Source organism: Cornus florida, unplaced genomic scaffold (assembly GCF_030987335.1).
Source record: "Cornus florida cultivar Cherokee Brave unplaced genomic scaffold, ASM3098733v1 CherokeeBrave_3.0.0_Hap2_Chr05, whole genome shotgun sequence".
Classification (NCBI taxonomy): domain Eukaryota; kingdom Viridiplantae; phylum Streptophyta; class Magnoliopsida; order Cornales; family Cornaceae; genus Cornus; species Cornus florida.
The window spans coordinates 116,771,365-116,789,004 of record NW_026775575.1 but is presented as its reverse complement, the minus strand read 5'-3'; the positions used below and the strand labels follow the sequence as shown (position 1 = coordinate 116,789,004).

General features: G+C 36.3%; 1 protein-coding gene across 1 annotated transcript; it reads left to right on the top strand.

The window, feature by feature from the left end:
* Positions 1-2,476: 2,476 nt before the first annotated feature.
* Positions 2,477-17,621, top strand: LOC132308904 (uncharacterized). The gene is made up of 10 exons (XM_059807194.1): positions 2,477-2,819; positions 2,933-2,992; positions 5,405-5,572; positions 13,121-13,187; positions 14,296-14,606; positions 14,709-14,816; positions 14,986-15,019; positions 16,312-16,421; positions 17,102-17,179; positions 17,275-17,621. Exons 1-10 carry the CDS (start codon positions 2,616-2,618, stop codon positions 17,326-17,328), a joined length of 1,194 nt encoding a protein of 397 aa, XP_059663177.1. The 5' UTR covers positions 2,477-2,615; the 3' UTR covers positions 17,329-17,621.
* Positions 17,622-17,640: the final 19 nt, after the last annotated feature.

Below are 17,640 nucleotides of genomic sequence, written 5' to 3'. Positions count from 1 at the left end.
AATTATTATTGAAAACAGAAAATAAAAAGAATCTGACAACTAAAATACAGTCCTTCTTAGTTTGTGTAATTTAAATATGAATATAAATAATAATAATAATTATTATTAATTCATTATTTTACTATTTTATTGCTAAAAATTAATATAAATAATTGGGTATAAAGATGATTCATCCAACACAAAATTAATTCATTTTTTTAAATTTGAAATCATAAGGGTAGTTTTGGTAAGTAAATCATTTTCTTTTCCCTTTCATGCTATTCAAACTAATAAAATAATATTTTCTCACAACTTTATTAAAAAAAATTATTACTAACCAAATGCATACGGAAACTTGATTTTCCTTTCTTTCATTTCACTTTCTTTTACTTTCATTTTCCATCATAAATTTTCGCCTAACCAAAGTTATCAAACGAACCTAAATGAAAACAAATAAAAACTAATGAATGACTAACCGACGACTTTTAAAGCCTTATTCGTTTGAAGGCACAAGATGGATCATGGGATCCTCGGGATCCCCATTTTTGGATTAAATGGATTAGAGAGGGAAAAAAAAGCAAGTAAAGGAAAGAGAGAGAGATTGCTTTGCCTTGGGTTTTAGAGCATCTCCAATGTAAAAATGTCAAATTCAGATGCCAAATCTATATTTTGACAGTGTTACAGTATCAAAATGTTACATTTTAGCAATTCTGCTCCAATGATGAAAATGCTATTTTTTAACACAACCACTATTATTTTTCAACTACCATTCCCGCCATATATATTTGCATCAGTAATGTTAATATTAGGCACATTCCAAGTCAAGTTGTAGACAGTAGAAGGAAACTAAAATTAAACTTAATTAAAAAGAATCAAAAATCTAAAATATTTGGTCAAAAAAGGACCCAAATATATATATATATATATATATATATATATATATATGTATAAATTTTATTTATTTGATTATATTATTATATAATTTTTTTGTATAATTCTTTTTTCTTTTTAGGAAATTTATATATATATTATATATATATGTATATTATATATATTTGATTATATTATTATTAAAAATATATATATATATATATATTCAGGGCAAATCATTTCAGCCTCCCAAATAGCCATATATATTTTTAGGGCAAATCATTTCAGCCTCCCCAATCGCCTCAATCTCTATTCTCGTTCTTAGCTCTGAAATTGCTCTCTCTCTTTCTGTTTCAGCTCAGGTTCGTCGTTCATAAGCTTCAGTTGTTGGCTCTCAACTCTCAAGCTTGCCCCCCTTTCTCTCTCTGCAACTGCTAACTTGTATGTATGGATTTTGATTTAAATTTTTTTCTAAATCAACTAATGAAGCTCTGTAATTATTTTCTAAATCAACTAATCCATGGCAGAGGCGACCTCTGCTCTCTTCCTTCTTGACATCAAAGGCCGAGAATCTCTTCACCAAACCCATTGAGAAAGAGGTTCAATTTTTGTTTACTTTTTTTAATCAAGGTCTGTAATTCTTGTTTTGCAAACTAAATAATATTTGGTAAAATTTGTTATGATCTTTTTATATATATATATATATATATATATATATATGCCAAATCTGAGAACCCCTCCCTCCCTCCCCCCCTTATATATATATATGCCAAATCTGAGAACCCCCCCCCCCCTCTAAATAGCAATAGCTATTTCTTATGCTACAATTGGCAAAACTTTTGGCAAAGTTAAAAATTAGCAGCCCTTTTAGCATTGCATTGCAAAGCCCATTTTGAAGTCTCATTGCTATATTTTATAAATGACGGGCCTTTTAGCTTTGGATTGGAGATGCTCTTAGACAATAATGAGATGAGAACTAACCCAAAAAAATGAAAGGAAAAGTAAGAGAATAAAAAAATAACTAAATAAATAAGAGGAAAGAGATGTGCTAACTCCTCCAATAACAATCTTTCAGATTTTAAAATTATTTATTTTGTCTTTTAATTTTATATTTTGAACACATAATAAATTAAAAAACTTCTTTCTAACATATTTACCAAATAAGATGACTTTTTTTCTTTCTTTCTTTATCTTCACTAATTATTACGACTCTTAGGAGTTTTATGGTTCAATTTAGTGAAAGAGAACCTTATTCTTTAGAAAATTGAAAAAGAGAATTTATTTTAAAATTCTTGACTGTATTGCATTTTCAGAGCTTTCGGAAAAATTTTATTTAAAGAATAATAATATTTCGTATTTTATAATTCTTGACTGTATTGCATTTTCAGAGCTTTCGGAAAATTTTTATTTAAAGAATAATAATATTTTATATATCAAACTGCCTTAGCAATTTGTTTTAATCCACAATAATTATCCTCTCTCTCCAACTTTATGTACTACGGTATATTATTTCATAACCTTTCACACTTTCACACTTTCTACTCGCTTTTTATTCCCTTTTCCTCTTATTTCCTTCCCGCTTATCCACACAAACCGTCAATTTTACCACTGATTAAAATTTAAACCCTTAAATTATAGGGAAAAAAAAAAAAATTTAAACCCTTAAAACCCTAACCAGGCTCAAATCTTCTGGCATCTGGCCAAAGACGGTTCGATTTAGGGCCAGAGTCTGATCGAATTATTCGTAAATTTAGAAGCAAAAGGCTATGGACGAGCCAGTGAAGGGAACGGTAACGCCGTTGTCCTCCATATTTCCGGCAGGGGAAGCCCAGAAAGCTTCCAAACGCGTCCACGACACAATCACCGAGCGCCAGAAAGAGCTCGACCAAGTCCGGGAGTTCATCGCCGATAACACCAACCTCGTCAACCTCGTCCAGAAACTCCCCGATGAACTCCACCACGACATCATGGCAAGTCATCGAAACCAGTAATGCATATATATATATATATATATATATATATATATATATATATATATATATAGGGTATCAATATTTATATTTATGTTTGTGAATGCGTACAGGTTCCGTTTGGGAAGGCGGCATTCTTTCCGGGTCGTGTGATTCACACCAATGAATTCCTGGTAATTATTTCATTCTAATCACTAATTCCGCAATAAAACACTACTTAGATGGATGCACGCACCACACTTAGACGTCTACATGTATGCATTATGTAAGAGTTTTAGATTGTAATTCTGCCTTGCATTGCAGAAAATTGTTATTTATTTTATTTGTTGTGATAATCAGAGCACGGGTACAGTCACCGCTCTTTAAGCATTGTAAAAAATTTTAATCAGTTTTTGCTAGGTAAGCACACTCACGCACACTCCCAAGTCTCTGCCATACATCTCATGAATGTGTTCATTTCTAATTCGGATCTTTTTTGTCTTGCTGCACATCCATTTCAACATTCACATTTCCTCCATACTCCCCTTGTGCACACGTTGTTTCTTAGTTCCCAACATTTTGTCCCATAAAGAACAACTGGTCTGCTAGTTGTTGTACAATTTTCAATTTTAACCGGATATGCATATTTTATAATATATTAGGTGCACTCCTCCATTAACCCATCCTGCCTTGATTCTATTATTAATGTTGTCTTTAGTCTCTTCTTCATCACAGATATCATTGCTAAAATAACACAAATGTTCATTTTTTGTACCTCTTGATCCTTAATCTTCACTACTTCCTTATTTGTATTTCTAGATTTATTAATTACATGGCATATATTTAGTTTTATTTTGACTTATCTTAAACCTTTTAATTATCGAGCTTTCCTCCAATTCTCTAGTTTAGCGCTGATTCCTTCTTTAGTTTCATTTATTAAAATCAACAAATAACATACGCCATACACCATGGAATGTCATACTGTATGTTTCTTGTTAGCTTTTCCATAACCAAAAAAGTAAGGTATGGACTTAATTCCACCCTTGATGTAAGCCTACTGTAATTGTAAGTTAACTTGTTTCCCTCGTAGTCATTTTAACTATAGTCACATATCCACGATACAAGTTATTTATTGTGTTGATATATCTATTTTTGACTCCTTTCTTTTCTAATAGCCTCCATATTAGATCTCTAAGTACCTTAGAACAGGCTTTATTTAAATCAACAAAAATCATATAAAGGTTTTTCCTTTCTCTATATCTTTCCATAATCTCCTCAAAATCGCCTCCATTGTTGATCTCCTTGGCACGAATCCTAATTGTCGATATATCTATTTGTGATTCCTTTCTTTTGTAAAATTCTTCATATTAGATCCTTAAGTATCCTATCACAGGCTTTCTATAAATCAATAAAATCATGCAGTACAAAGTTTTTTCCCTCTTTATATTTTTCCACGTCTCCTCAAAATAGCCTCCACTGTTGACCTTCTTGGCATGAATCCAAATTTATATTCTGACACTACAATGTCCTTTATTAATTACTATTCAATCACTCTTTCAAAGTTTTATAGTACGACTCCTTAATTTAATTCCACGATAATTATAACAACTTTGCATATTCCATTTATTTTTATATACAAGTATTAAAATACTTGTGTGCCCTCATCATACACTCTCTTAGTTGTTATTGTCTAATTAAACAATTTTGTTGGCCAAGACAAGCCCTTATTTCCTTAACACTTTCAAACCTTAATAGGAATGCCATTGGGCACTAAAGCACTTCCTGATGTCATCTTCTTTAATGCATTTTTAAACCTCACACACCTTGACCCTATGGAAAAATATGTTATCCCTAGGGGTACTTTATTTTTATTTTTTATTTTATTATTATTATTTTTTTTCTAAGCCTAAATTTCTACTTGATTTTTAGTTAACAAATTTTCAAACTAACTTTTCCATCTTTCTTAATTTCGTCATCTTTTACTAGAACCCTTAAATCTTCACTTTGATGCATATAATACGACTAAAACATCTTTTGTGCCTGATTTAGAATAGAAATCATATTGTCCTCTATTCTTAGCTTCTCCTACTACTTTTTGACTTTCTTTTTGATATTTTTTGTATGTTTCAAAGGTTTCTCTATTTCTAATTTTTTGCCAAGCCTTGTAGCATTTCCGGTTCGTCTTTCCAATGTATTGGACTTATTCATTCCACTACTCAGTTTCCTTTGATAATGTTCCTTTTGGTTCTCCTAGAAGTTAGAACATCTTATGGTACTCTTTTCATACATCCAGTCAATCTACTCCACATCAAATTTCTTTCATCTTTTACTGTCCATGTTGCATCTTTAACCTCCTGTTCTTAATTAATTTCTCCCCTCTTAAATTTCACCACCTAGTTATTTCTCCTTTTAGATTGTTCTTTTTAACATCTAAAACTGGCAGCATATGCTAGTAAAACTAAAGTCTCTTCTGGGATAACCTTAATCTAGTTAGAAAGCAATTAATCTGACTGATGTTAGATAACTTTGCAGACTATATACCATGCGCAAATCATTTTCAAATTAATACGATTCAACTTCGTGAATCATAATTATTTTGCTTGCAGGTTCTCCTGGGAGAAGGTTACTATGCTGAAAGAACATCTAAACAAACCATTGAGATTTTAAAAAGAAGAGGTAAGGTGTTGGAGTCCCAAGTTGAATCTCTTAAGTCCATAATGCAGGACCTTAAGGCTGAGGCTTCATTCTTTGATGCCACAGTTGCTGAAGCAGCGGTACGTTTGTTATTTGGCTTACAAAAAACTCAAAATTGTAGCCATGCTGTTTTATTTTCCAAATTCATTGTGTCTATCATATGTATTGAACTTTTTGAGTTTATTCACGATTTCTACTCATTAAATTCTCTTTCCATTAGATCATCAAAGCAATAATATGTCATCTGCATGGCCATTTGCATTTTGAAGATGCTTAAAGAGGGTAGCTTTGTTCATGATGAGGGTCAATTGTTACTTATCAAAAAAAAAAATATGATGAGGGTCAATTGTTACTGCATGATGTAGAGAAGTTTTATGTTACTGCAAGGCACATAGCTTTGTTCTCCTGTCACAAAGTTTTGTTCATGATTAGGGTCAATTGTTTTACATGCCATTTGCATTAGAGAAGTTTTCTGTGCCATTTGCATTAGAGGAGTTTTCTGTGTCATTTCATGACGAGGGTCAATTGTTTAGAGAGTAGATGAGTGAATTTTGGATGGGTCGGTAGGGTGGATGATGCACATCATCTATGATGATAAATTTCTGTGTGAGACAAGTTTTTTTTTTTTTTTTTTTTTGATAAGTAAAAATATATTAGAAAGACGTTCAAAAGGGGAACGCGTCCCTAATACACAAAAACGAAAGAGCAAAAGCCAAACCTATGGACCAACAGAGTCCAATAGAACAAAAAAGTCATCGATCGAGGAGCAAGTGCTGCCTTTGACATAGCAGAAAAGAGAGCGTAGGATAAAAGACTTTAGGTTTGCAAAAGACGATTCCTTCCCTTCAAAGTTTCTGTTATTTCTCTCTCTCCAAATACACCACCAAACACAATGTGGGGCGACCCTCCAAAAATCACGAGCATGACCAGAAACAGGGCATCTTCTCCAAGCATTAATTAATTGGAAAGAGTGCTTAGGCATTACCCACTGAACGCCAAAAATACTAAATATGAGGTTCCAGCAATCAGATGCAACAGGACAATGCATAAGAAGATAGTCCACGGACTCACCATCAGTTTTACAAAGACAGCACCATGAAGAGAGGGAGTCCACAAAATATCATCACAACCTCTGCCAACATCTTTCTGTCTATACAACAGGTCCAAGAAGACGCAAACTTCAGCTATCTCCCAATCCTGAAAGGAATGCCTAAAACGCACATCCCACGTAACTCCACTGTTATCAAGATGATAACACTCAATTACATAAGTATGCTTATTCTCGGCAATGCTAAAGAGACGAGGAAAAGAAAGAGACAACAATGGATCACCACACCATAAGTCTTCCCAAAATCTAACATACATACCATTACGAACCTTGAACCGAATATGGGTGGAAAACACATCCCAACCTTTCCGAATGAACTTCCAAACGCCAACGCCCCCGGTAATAGAAACAGGACGAGAGGACCAACCTCCACTCTCTTCCCCAAAACGACATGAGATAACTCTTCTCCATTGTCGATGACGTTCTTTACCGAATCTCCATAACCACTTCCCCAATAAAGCTCTATTGAAAGGGACTAACTTCCGGATACCTAAACCGCCAAACTTCAATGGTTTACAAACCTGCTCCCAACTAACAAGATGATACTTAAACTTCTCTCCTTTTCTACCCCAAAGAAAATCTCTCTGAATTTTTTCAATTCTTTCAGCAACAGAACACGGGATTTGGAATAGAGATAAGAAATATGTGGGAAGGGACGAGAGGGTGCTCTTAATAAGAGTGACCTTCCCCCCTTTCGAAAGATACTGTTTTTTCCACCCCGCCAATCTTTTTTCATACCTGTTAATCACCGGATCCCAAGTCCCCTCTATCTTAGAGGAGATTCCCAAAGGTAAGTCCAGATAAGGGAGTGGAAAGGCACCCACTCCACATCCAGGAACAGCAGCTAAAGTGGAAATATTAGAGACCTCCCCCACTGGGACAAGCACACTCTTTCCAACATTAATCTTAAGACCAGACACAGCTTGGAAGCATGTAAGAATGCACCTCAAATACCTGAGCTGGGAAACATTAGCATCACAGAAAACCAGGGTATCATCTGCAAACAACAAATGGGATATCTCGATCTGGTTAGCAGCATCTCTACCAACAGTGAACCCCCTTATGTAACCTAGATTCTCTGCCTTTTTCATTAATTTACTCAATCCCTCCATGACAATGAGAAAAAGAAAAGACGATAAAGGATCTCCTTGTCTCAAACCACGCGAACTCGGAAAAAACCTAGCAGGAGAGCTATTCACAAGCACAGAGAACATAACTGATGAGATGTAAGATTCAATCCATTTTATCCATTGATCTCCGAACCCCATTCTCCGAAGCAAATAAAGAAGAAATTTCCAATTCACGTGATCATAAGCTTTCTCGATATCCAGTTTGCATAAAACACCAGGAACTTCACTTTTCAACCTGGAATCGACACATTCTCCTGCAATAAGAACAGAATCTAAAATCTGTCTACCCCCAACAAAAGCATTTTATGACTCTGAAATGATTCCATCCAAAACAGTCCGCATTCTAAAAACAAGAACCTTGGTAATAAGCTTATACATACACCCCACTAAACTAATTGGCTGAAAGTCCTTAATGTCAGAGGCGTTGCTCTTCTTAGGAATAAGAGCTATAAAAGATGCATTTAATGATTTCTCGAATATGCCATGAGAATAAAATTCCTGAAAAGTGCCCATTACCTCATTACACACCACCGCCCAACTCTCTTTAAGAAACCGCATAGTGAATGCATCTGGCCCTGGAGCTTTATCACCATTGCAACTGGATAATGCCTTAAGAACTTCCTCTTCAGAGAAAGGAATTTCAAACATATCACTATCCAACGTAGAAATAGCATTGAAGTGCAAACCATCAAGTTTTGGTCTCCATTCCAAAGTCTCAGTATAGAGCTGCTAATAAAAAGAAGCAATACCCCCACGCACCTTATCTTCCTTCCGCAGCTCTGAACCATTCACACGAATACGCCCAATATTATTGTATCTTCTATGAGCGTTAGTAAGTCTGTGAAAGAATTTAGTATTACGGTCACCTTCTTTAAGCCACAAAGCCCGAGATTTCTAACGTCACGATATCTCCTCCATAGTGGCAATCTCAGCAAAAGTTGTCTGACAAGTCGCTTTTCTAGAGCAAAAAGAACCCGTATCTTGCCCTGTCTCATCAAGACGATCAAGATTAGCGATATCAGCCAGGACTCTATTTTTCTTCCATTCAAGATTCCCAAACACTTCTTTATTCCATTTCTTAAGCTCAGATTTGAGAATCTGAAACTTCTTAGCAAGCACATAGCTATTAGAGCCAGTAAGCGTTGTTTCTTCCCACCAGGACTGGACCTTCCCTTGGAAGTCTTCAGCTCTCAACCATATATTTTCGAAACGAAATGGAGTCCGTCTAGATCTCATGCCTCCACAATCAAGAACTAAGTGCATATGATCAGACGTTACTCTAACCAAAGCTGACTGAGTGACATCCGAAAACTTCTCCCAATCTCCAGAAATCAGGAATCTATCAAGCCTCGATAAAGTAACTGGGTCTCTACCACTAGACCAAGTGAAAGTTGCCCTTTCCAAAGGCAAGTCAATAAGAAGGTGACCATCAATAAAGTCAGAGAACTGGGTCATCTCTGAAGACCACCTCCCCCCTGTGGATCTTTCAAATGGAGACCGAACGGAATTGAAATCCCCGCCTAAGCACCAAGGTAACGGCCACAAATCCTTAATGTAACTGAGTTCTTGGCAAAAAACAGGTCTAACACAATCAATAACGGGTCCATAAACTCCAGAAAATACCCAATTGAAGTTATCATCTTTCATCTGAAACACGCAAGACAAAGAAAATAGCCCTTTCCAGATATTCGTTCTAGACATCCATCTACGATCCCACATAATAAGAATACCGCCCGATGTACCATAAGCGTTCAAAGCTTCCCAATCCACGAACCTACTTCCCCAAAGGCTTCTAACCACGGCATCAGAAATAGAAGCCAACTTGGTTTCTTGCAAGCAAATAACATGGGCATTCCACTTCTTCAAAGCAACTTTAACCACCTTTCTTTTGTCCGGATCATTTAATCCACGGACGTTCCATATAATAATTCGTATCTTCATTGAGAACCAAAGATGATTAGTGCTCCTCCTCCTTGCTTCCCACTTCTAGTGCTTCCCCTTTCTTTATTCACCCCATCCTTCCTTTCGTAATTGATATTAGAAATAAGGTTCTTAACCTCCTGATCACCTTTCCGATGTGCATGTTTCTTATTTTTAACAACTTTTGTGCTTTTAAAGGTCTCTACATTATTGTTTCCTTCTACAATATTATGAAGAATGATTTGTGTTCGATCATCATCTCCTTCCGAGGAGACACCCAAAGCTTCGCTGACCTCGCCAATATTATCCAACACCCAGTCCATACCCATATCGTTAACTGTCTCCTAGGAAGCACGGACACTCCAAAATGGGCGAAGAATCCGTGTCCGACACGTCGGACACGCCCCGACACGTGTCGGACACGCCAAAAAACGTGTCTGGAATTTTTTTTTTTTTTTTTTTAATTTTCGAACACGGCTCGGACACGCCACGGACACGGCTCGGACAGTTCAGACACGGCTCGGACACGGCTCAGACACACTTTTCTGGAATTTTTTTTTTTTTTTTAATTTTTAATGCTGATATGTTATTTATTTTTTTTTTTTGTACTACCCTAAAGATGCTGATATATATATATACTAACCTAAAGATGCCACAATTCGCCGTGTCCGTGTCCTAAAGATGCTGATATATATATATATACTAACATATCAGTGATATATATATATATTCCAACCTAAACATATCAGTGTTTTTTTTTAAAAATTATTAATGCTGATATATATATATATATATATATATATATATATATATATACTATTCGCCGTGTCCGTGTCCTAATTTTTTTGGATTTGCCGTGTCGCCGTGTCCGTGTCGTGTCGTATCCGTATCCCGTATCCGTGTCCTTGCTTCTTAGACTGTCTCTAAGCAATCAGGGTGCACAGTTGCTAAGGGTTCCTTAAAGTCCACATCAGATTGATCAACATCCCAGGCAAGAGGACATATCTGTTGAGACTGATCATCAAAGTCCTCCCCTTTGCTTTCAGTATTGTTCTGATACAGGTTTAATTGCAAATTCAATTCTGTTCCAGTGTCATCCATAAAATTTTTCATTAAATCATGGGTGGAATTGGTCCCAGTCACGGGGGGTAGACCATTTAAGCCTTTTAGAGCAGCACAGAGCTTAAGTTCATTAAGTAAAGTCATGGCTAAATCATCTTTCAGTTTAAAATGAAGGTCTCGAACAACACAAATTGTCACCCCGTTAGAACAATCAATACTTCCGGACTTGGACATTGAAGACGATGATTCTGCATCCCGTGGTACAATAGCTTTAGAAAAACCTCTCTTTTGATCCAAACGATCCTCCATTACACCTTCACCATTTCCCAGCACCTTACTCGAAGAAGGGGTAGAAGATGAGCTCTTAGGATGAGAAAGAGGGGTCAAACCTGGAGAAGGAGAAGGAGAGCGTACTACCCATTTCTGTTTTTCAGTACGAGTCCATCGAGTACCTTGTCGACTAGCTGAACCAACCGGCCGTCTCCACTTTTCTTTCTCAATCCGACGCTGAAATGAAGAAGAGGAGAGAGTTTGATTTTGGGCTTGAGTTTTAACCTGGGCTTTCCTTGGATCTGGGTCATTAAGAACACAAACAGAAACTGAGTTTGGTCTTCTAATAACCTGTCTTTTAGTATGGGCTAACTTAGGCCCAAAATCAGGCTTGAGCCTTAACGCTTTAGTTTGCCCATAACCCCTCCGGCCCAAATCAACTTTAGGCCAATCTGTGTGGCCCAGCCCATTTTCCTCACCAACCCTTGTAGATAAGGATAGTGTGGAATCTGGAAATGAAACTCTATGAGCGCCACGTGTAGAGTAATTATTATCAGCTGTGACGCGCGTAACCGGCGCGTGTCGTTGACTTGATCTTCCTTGTACCCATCCTTTCTCCGGCATATGAGTAGGCCTTTCGCCGCCTTCGATACTCTCTGTTGAGGGAACCAACGCCGGCGCAATTTCTTCCCAAATCGCCACCTTGTAGTAGAATTATCATCATTAATAAACACAAATTGCGGACAAGTCGATCCTATCCTCACTGTAACACGAACGCTCTCGGCATCCCTGGTTTCATCGGCAACAGCTCCCACAAATCCGCCGCATAACTCCCCTACTTCAACAAATAGGGCATGACACCATAGATGAAGGGGGAGCCCAAACATCCGGATCTGTTTGAGTCCTTTTCTCTAAGGACGCCACAACATCCAACCCTAAAAGACCATACATCGATCCGTAAAGTTGTAGATCCCCAGTGACGTCGTCCTTCCTTTAACACATGTTGGGCTTCGGCCTGAGAAGGAAACCTGAAAAGAAGCATCGAATCAGATAATGGAGTAACCCCCACACCACAGGACGTATTCCATGCTTTCGCTGCCCATTCCTCCACACGATCACAACCCCCAACTTCCTTATCAAAACGACCAACCAAGCAAGATGAGAGTACTTATTTCCTCCCTCTGACGGACTTCCCGTCGATATACATAGACGGTCCTCGATGTAGAACAGCCGACTTCACATCCCCAGCTAATGAGATTCTTGGAATCCTTGCAGTTTCTAAGTAAGATTTCATCGCGGAATAAAACAAAAAAAGAAAAAAGAAAAAAACAAAGTCTCAATCGCGGTAAAAATCGCCCCTAGTGGGGTGAGATCGCCCATAGTGACGTCATTGTGCACTCGCTGAGAGAATATCCAAGTCCTGTGTGAGACAAGTACACAGCGGTAAACTGATGCATATTCCTTTGTCTGTCTCCCATTTACAATAAGGCAGTACACAGCTCCTCCTTAGCAGCCTTAACTTTAGACTGTATGTTACCAAACTGTTTATTCCACTCCCTTACAGATTCCTTCACCTTCTTGAGTCTTTGATGAAGAGATTTGATAGGATGGCCACCCTGGACAGAGCACCAGGCAGAAGCCACAATATCATCAATGCCTTCCCGTTGACACCATACCTTCAACATCCATGAAAGGTTTTGGACCTGCAGCAACTCCAATCTCCACTAAACAGATCAACTGTAATAGAACCATGATCTGAAATGCTAGCATTATGAATAGATACACAGATACCTAGTCATTTGCATGGTATATGTTCCCAAATCATGCTTTCACTATCAGCATCCCATGTGCTTGCATTTCTAATAATTGTAATGACAATTTCACTTTGCCGAGATTATGTAATATATTTATTATTTCTGGAATGTTTTCTTGATGCTAATAAATTGGTAGCGTCTTGATTTTGAAAAATTCATTACTTGCTTTATGTTTGTTCCTCAATTTTTCATCTTCACCATGTATGATAGTCTTACCTATGTTTATGAGGCTAGTTCAGCAGATTGTCACTCTCTTTATCCATTTTTATTGTCAACTTGCTTAGAAGTTCATCCATTGATATTTTCATTTTATGGGTATAACAGGAGGGTCTGGTAGAGATAAGTGAAGAATATACTGAGGAAGTTCGAATAGAAGATACTTCTAAAGCAGGCAGGTGCCTACTCTTATTGTTTTTTAATAGTATCTTGTCTTGAAAATTCGGACTGCAGTTGGATTACTTCATCTGCTCGGAGGTTATAATTTTAAGGTGATGCTGTCAGCCTGTCATTTTTCTTGTTTTCTCCCGGTTAATATGCTACATCATATAAATCATAGCATTGAGCAAGTATTCTAATTGTATGTCGAGATTGAATATGCTATCATATAAAGTGGAAACATGAGCTGTTCATTTTGGGTGTTGTAATTGCTGAGGAAAAGGTGATCAAGTCCTCACTAAGACTTCAGGAAGGAGATAAGATACAAATAAAAGCAATAAGTATAACTAACTCTGTTCATGACTAGTGTCGCTGGTTTGGGGAAATGCTATCTCAGTGATCTTCATAACCGGGGAAAGCTTTGTTCAAATACTTGTGTTAGCTTGTCTTGGTCCACCTTCTACTTCACTTTCAAATACTTGATGAACTACTTTGTTAGTCAACAAAGATCACTTGGGTCGGACTGGTTTAATGCGCTTCCTTGGATATGAAAGATTTCCTAAAAGATGTTTCAGTTTTTCCCATAATAGGAGGCTTCATTTCCTTTTAATCTGGTCAGGTTGCATGCTGTCCATTGATTCTCCTATTAATTGTGCGAACAGGTTTTCTCCTTTCCATTATATGTCTTCTGATATCCTTCTTAATTTTGATGGTAAACGAAAAAGAAGCAACTCTTCTGAGTCTAAAATGATAATAAAAAAAAATAAAATTGCATTTTGAAGTTATTTTACCAGGATTCTATCAAGAAGGAATCCCTAGTCAAACTTTTACGAGGCGGAGATGAGTATTGGATCAATGTTATGGATTTTGGGCAACAACAATTTTGTATTAAGAAATGCTTGCTATCCATCAATGAAACAACTGTTCCTTTCAGTCCCTCTTGATAATTTGTGTTCCACCTTTTTTTTTTGGTGTCAAGTTCCAGGACTTAAATTCATTTATTTATTTCTGAAATCTGATATGTTAAAACAAAAAGCACTAGCCTTGAGCATCTGACTCACACAAAGGTTTGAAATTTTCTGTGCCTGGGAAGTTAACACTCTTGATATGTGTGAAAATTTCAGGTCCCGCACAATCAGATTCTCCTAGATTTTCCAAGAAGGACAACATGAAAGCCGCAGTTGAAGGAGAAGAATATGCTCATATGATGTCCAGGATTGATGAACTGGAGAAACCAGAACTTGCAGCTGAAGGTATCAATGGGTGTGATGAAGATGAAGAATATGCTCGTATGATGTCCAGGATGGATGAACTTGAGAATGAAGAATTTGTAGCTGAAACTGCCAGTGAGTGTGATGAAGATGGGAAAACCAGAGCTAATTTTGGTCATTCTACGAGTCAGCAATCTCTTGATGACAAGTGCCAAAATTCAGAGGTAATGTTTCAAATATCTGTCTTTTGGCTAGAACATAGCAAATCAATAGCTACTCCAGTTTTGCATTAGATAATTTCTAAGTTACAATAACTGATCTTATAGGGGCATCAGTTAAGTAATCAGCTGAAGCAGTCAAAGGATGAGCATACCAGTAGGGAAGACTTGTTGAGTAAAAGTCATGGTCGACAAAAATTTTCGGATCGGTTGAATGTAGGAGATTCCTTCTTTATACTCTTTTTCCTTGTCCAGTTTGTTTGCTTTTTCTTTTTTTCTATTTTTTTTTTCTTTTCCGGGCTACAGTTTATGAATATGTTTGATGAGTTTATTCTCCCAGAAGGCATAAACTTCTTCTTCCTTCTCTTTTCTTTATAATATGCAGTTTGACGGTTTGAAGGTGCAACATGTATCTGAAGGTTAGTCCTCCACTGATGCATTTTCTGTTCCATATATTAATATTAATATTTATTATGAATCATGATTGAATCCAAGTTTTCCTTGTGTACTTGGCCTTGTGTATATATTGTTTTCTGAAATCTACACCAATATTTTTACCAAAAAATATCCATTAATGATTTTGGAAACAATATTTACAAAATATTAGTTTAATTTTTTTTTTTTTTTTTTTTTTTTTTTTTTTTTTTTTCTGAAAAGTAACCTATAACTATAAGTCCTAGTTTTCCTTTTTAAAGACCAATTAGTCCTATCAAATTTCAATAAGACCGTTAAGTCCTACTTTTGAGCATACAAGTTTTAAACCTCTCAATCTTCCACTTAGACCCTTCTCAAATTATATAAAATTGTGCACATACAGGTTTTATCTAGAAATTGATATGTCATTTGAAATTAATTTTTTTGTTTAACCATTGGAACATGTTTGATATTTTCTTAGCACTTCAAACTCTTTTTGTCAATTATATATATAATTTTTAATAATTACTCTATTTTCTGGAAGTATAAGAAAATTATTTAGATTTTTTTCAAAAAAAAAAAAAAAGAATTATTATTTTTAGAGAATATCAAATTTGCGTGAAATTGAAGACATTGTGGTAACAAATTATAAAGGGTATAACTGACATTTTGAGAAGTATGACTTAATAGTCTTATTACAATTTGGTAGGATTCTTGGGTCTTTAGAAGAGAAAAGTAGGACTTTTAGGTAATTTTCCTTCTTTTATTTATTTATTTTTATTATTTTTTTTGTGGTGGTGGTGGTGTTTGTTCAAGACAATGCCAGAATTTACTTACACTTTGCCTTCTCAGAGCCTCACTACTGTATTGTTATTCTTAATTTTTCCTTCAATTCCACATTCCAATGAAGCAAAGCTGAATGAGTAATGATACATCTTCCAAATTTGGAAGATGCTGAATGTAACACGTGAGTGGGTGTGGGCCCCCACCACATGATGTCATGATGATGTCATGTGATGGGGGCCCAGACCCTCACTCACATATCACCCATTCAGCATCCTCTGAATTCGGAGGATGTATGATTTTCCAACCTGAAATAGTGGCAGTTTGGTTTAACTAATATTCCTTAGAACTTTTTTGCTATCAACCCATACATTTTCATTTTTTTTGCAAAGCCACCAATCATATTATCTATGAATGTTTATTTAAAATTACACTGTTATCAATTATCGAGCATATAGCATCCACTAAGATCAATTCCTCTATCATTATCTAATCTATAAATGTTTATTTAAAGTTCCACAAGGTGAATGCTTAGCCCTTTACAAGCCCGATTCCACAGAGAAGGCTGCGGTGCTTCCTGAATTAAAAGAGAATGTACGAGCCGCACCTACCTCAACAAAGGAGGTAATTACTAGTTTGTTCCTGTAGAGTCGTTGGCATTCTTGCTGCTTAATGTATATTTTATCTGGCCGTTGGCATCTGGTGCTGTATAAAATTGCTTAGAAGTTACTTTATCTCTGCAATAGCTTAAAATTCCTAGTTCTCTCTTTATATATTTTGGTCAGATAGCATGATATTGCTATGCTGTGGCTGGTGCTGATTGTTGAAAAGCATGTCTCATTTTAATTCCCGTAGTATTGTGTTATGAAGCAACTCTCTCTCTCTCTCTCTCCTTCTTCTTCTTCCTAGTGAAAACTGTAGAGACTAAAATGGAAGTTTTGAAAATGAGTTTTGACAGTTTTATCTATAAAGCACAGATCTTCATCATTAAGACCCAACATGGATGAATGTGCTCCACTACTATGTCCTTTGTCATCTTCAACCAAATCACTTGAGGATATAAGAGAAAACAGACAAACATTATCTTACTATGATGAATAAAATGAACATTTGTTTTCTCACTTGTGTTCATCATGTACATGCACACATTTACATATATGCATATATCTAAAGTTGTTCCAGATGCCCTATAATGTACCATATGTTTGGTATGTTTCCTTGGAGCTGTTTATATTATGTTGATAGGGTAAAACGAATTTAGTTAATCATAATGCATACCTCCGTCATTTTTCATTTTGTTGCAGGCTTTTACGGGTTCCATCATAGAGCACCCTCACAACATTGAAAAGAATCGTAGAGAACAAACTGAAGCTTCATCTAAGGTTTATCTACTTATTCTAATAACTATACAGCAATGCTATGATGCTTATAGTTTGTTTGCCAACTTTAACTCCAGTAATGGTTTTGGCCTTTGTAGTCTACTACTGGAACCTCCAAGCCAGTTTCCAGATTTAAGATGCAGAGAAGGTAGCCGATGAAACTTTATAAATATTCAAAAATGATGGGAGAAAGCTCTGTTATTGTAGCTCGAGAAGTTTCTGAGCAGGCCCCAACCATGTGAAAAAAAAAGAGGGTGCCAGATAGAGATCAATGTCATGGAAGAACAGAAGAAAGTAGGCTATATATATCCATTATTCATGTAACCATATCAGGGCAACTGCTCGTCTTTGTGGGGGATTCACTGGGCTAATGTGAAAAATATCTGATCACCACGTCGTTGTCCCAATTTGCAGATTTGTATTCCTCTGGTGATTTGGATGTTGATGTTAAAGGCGTCGTGACA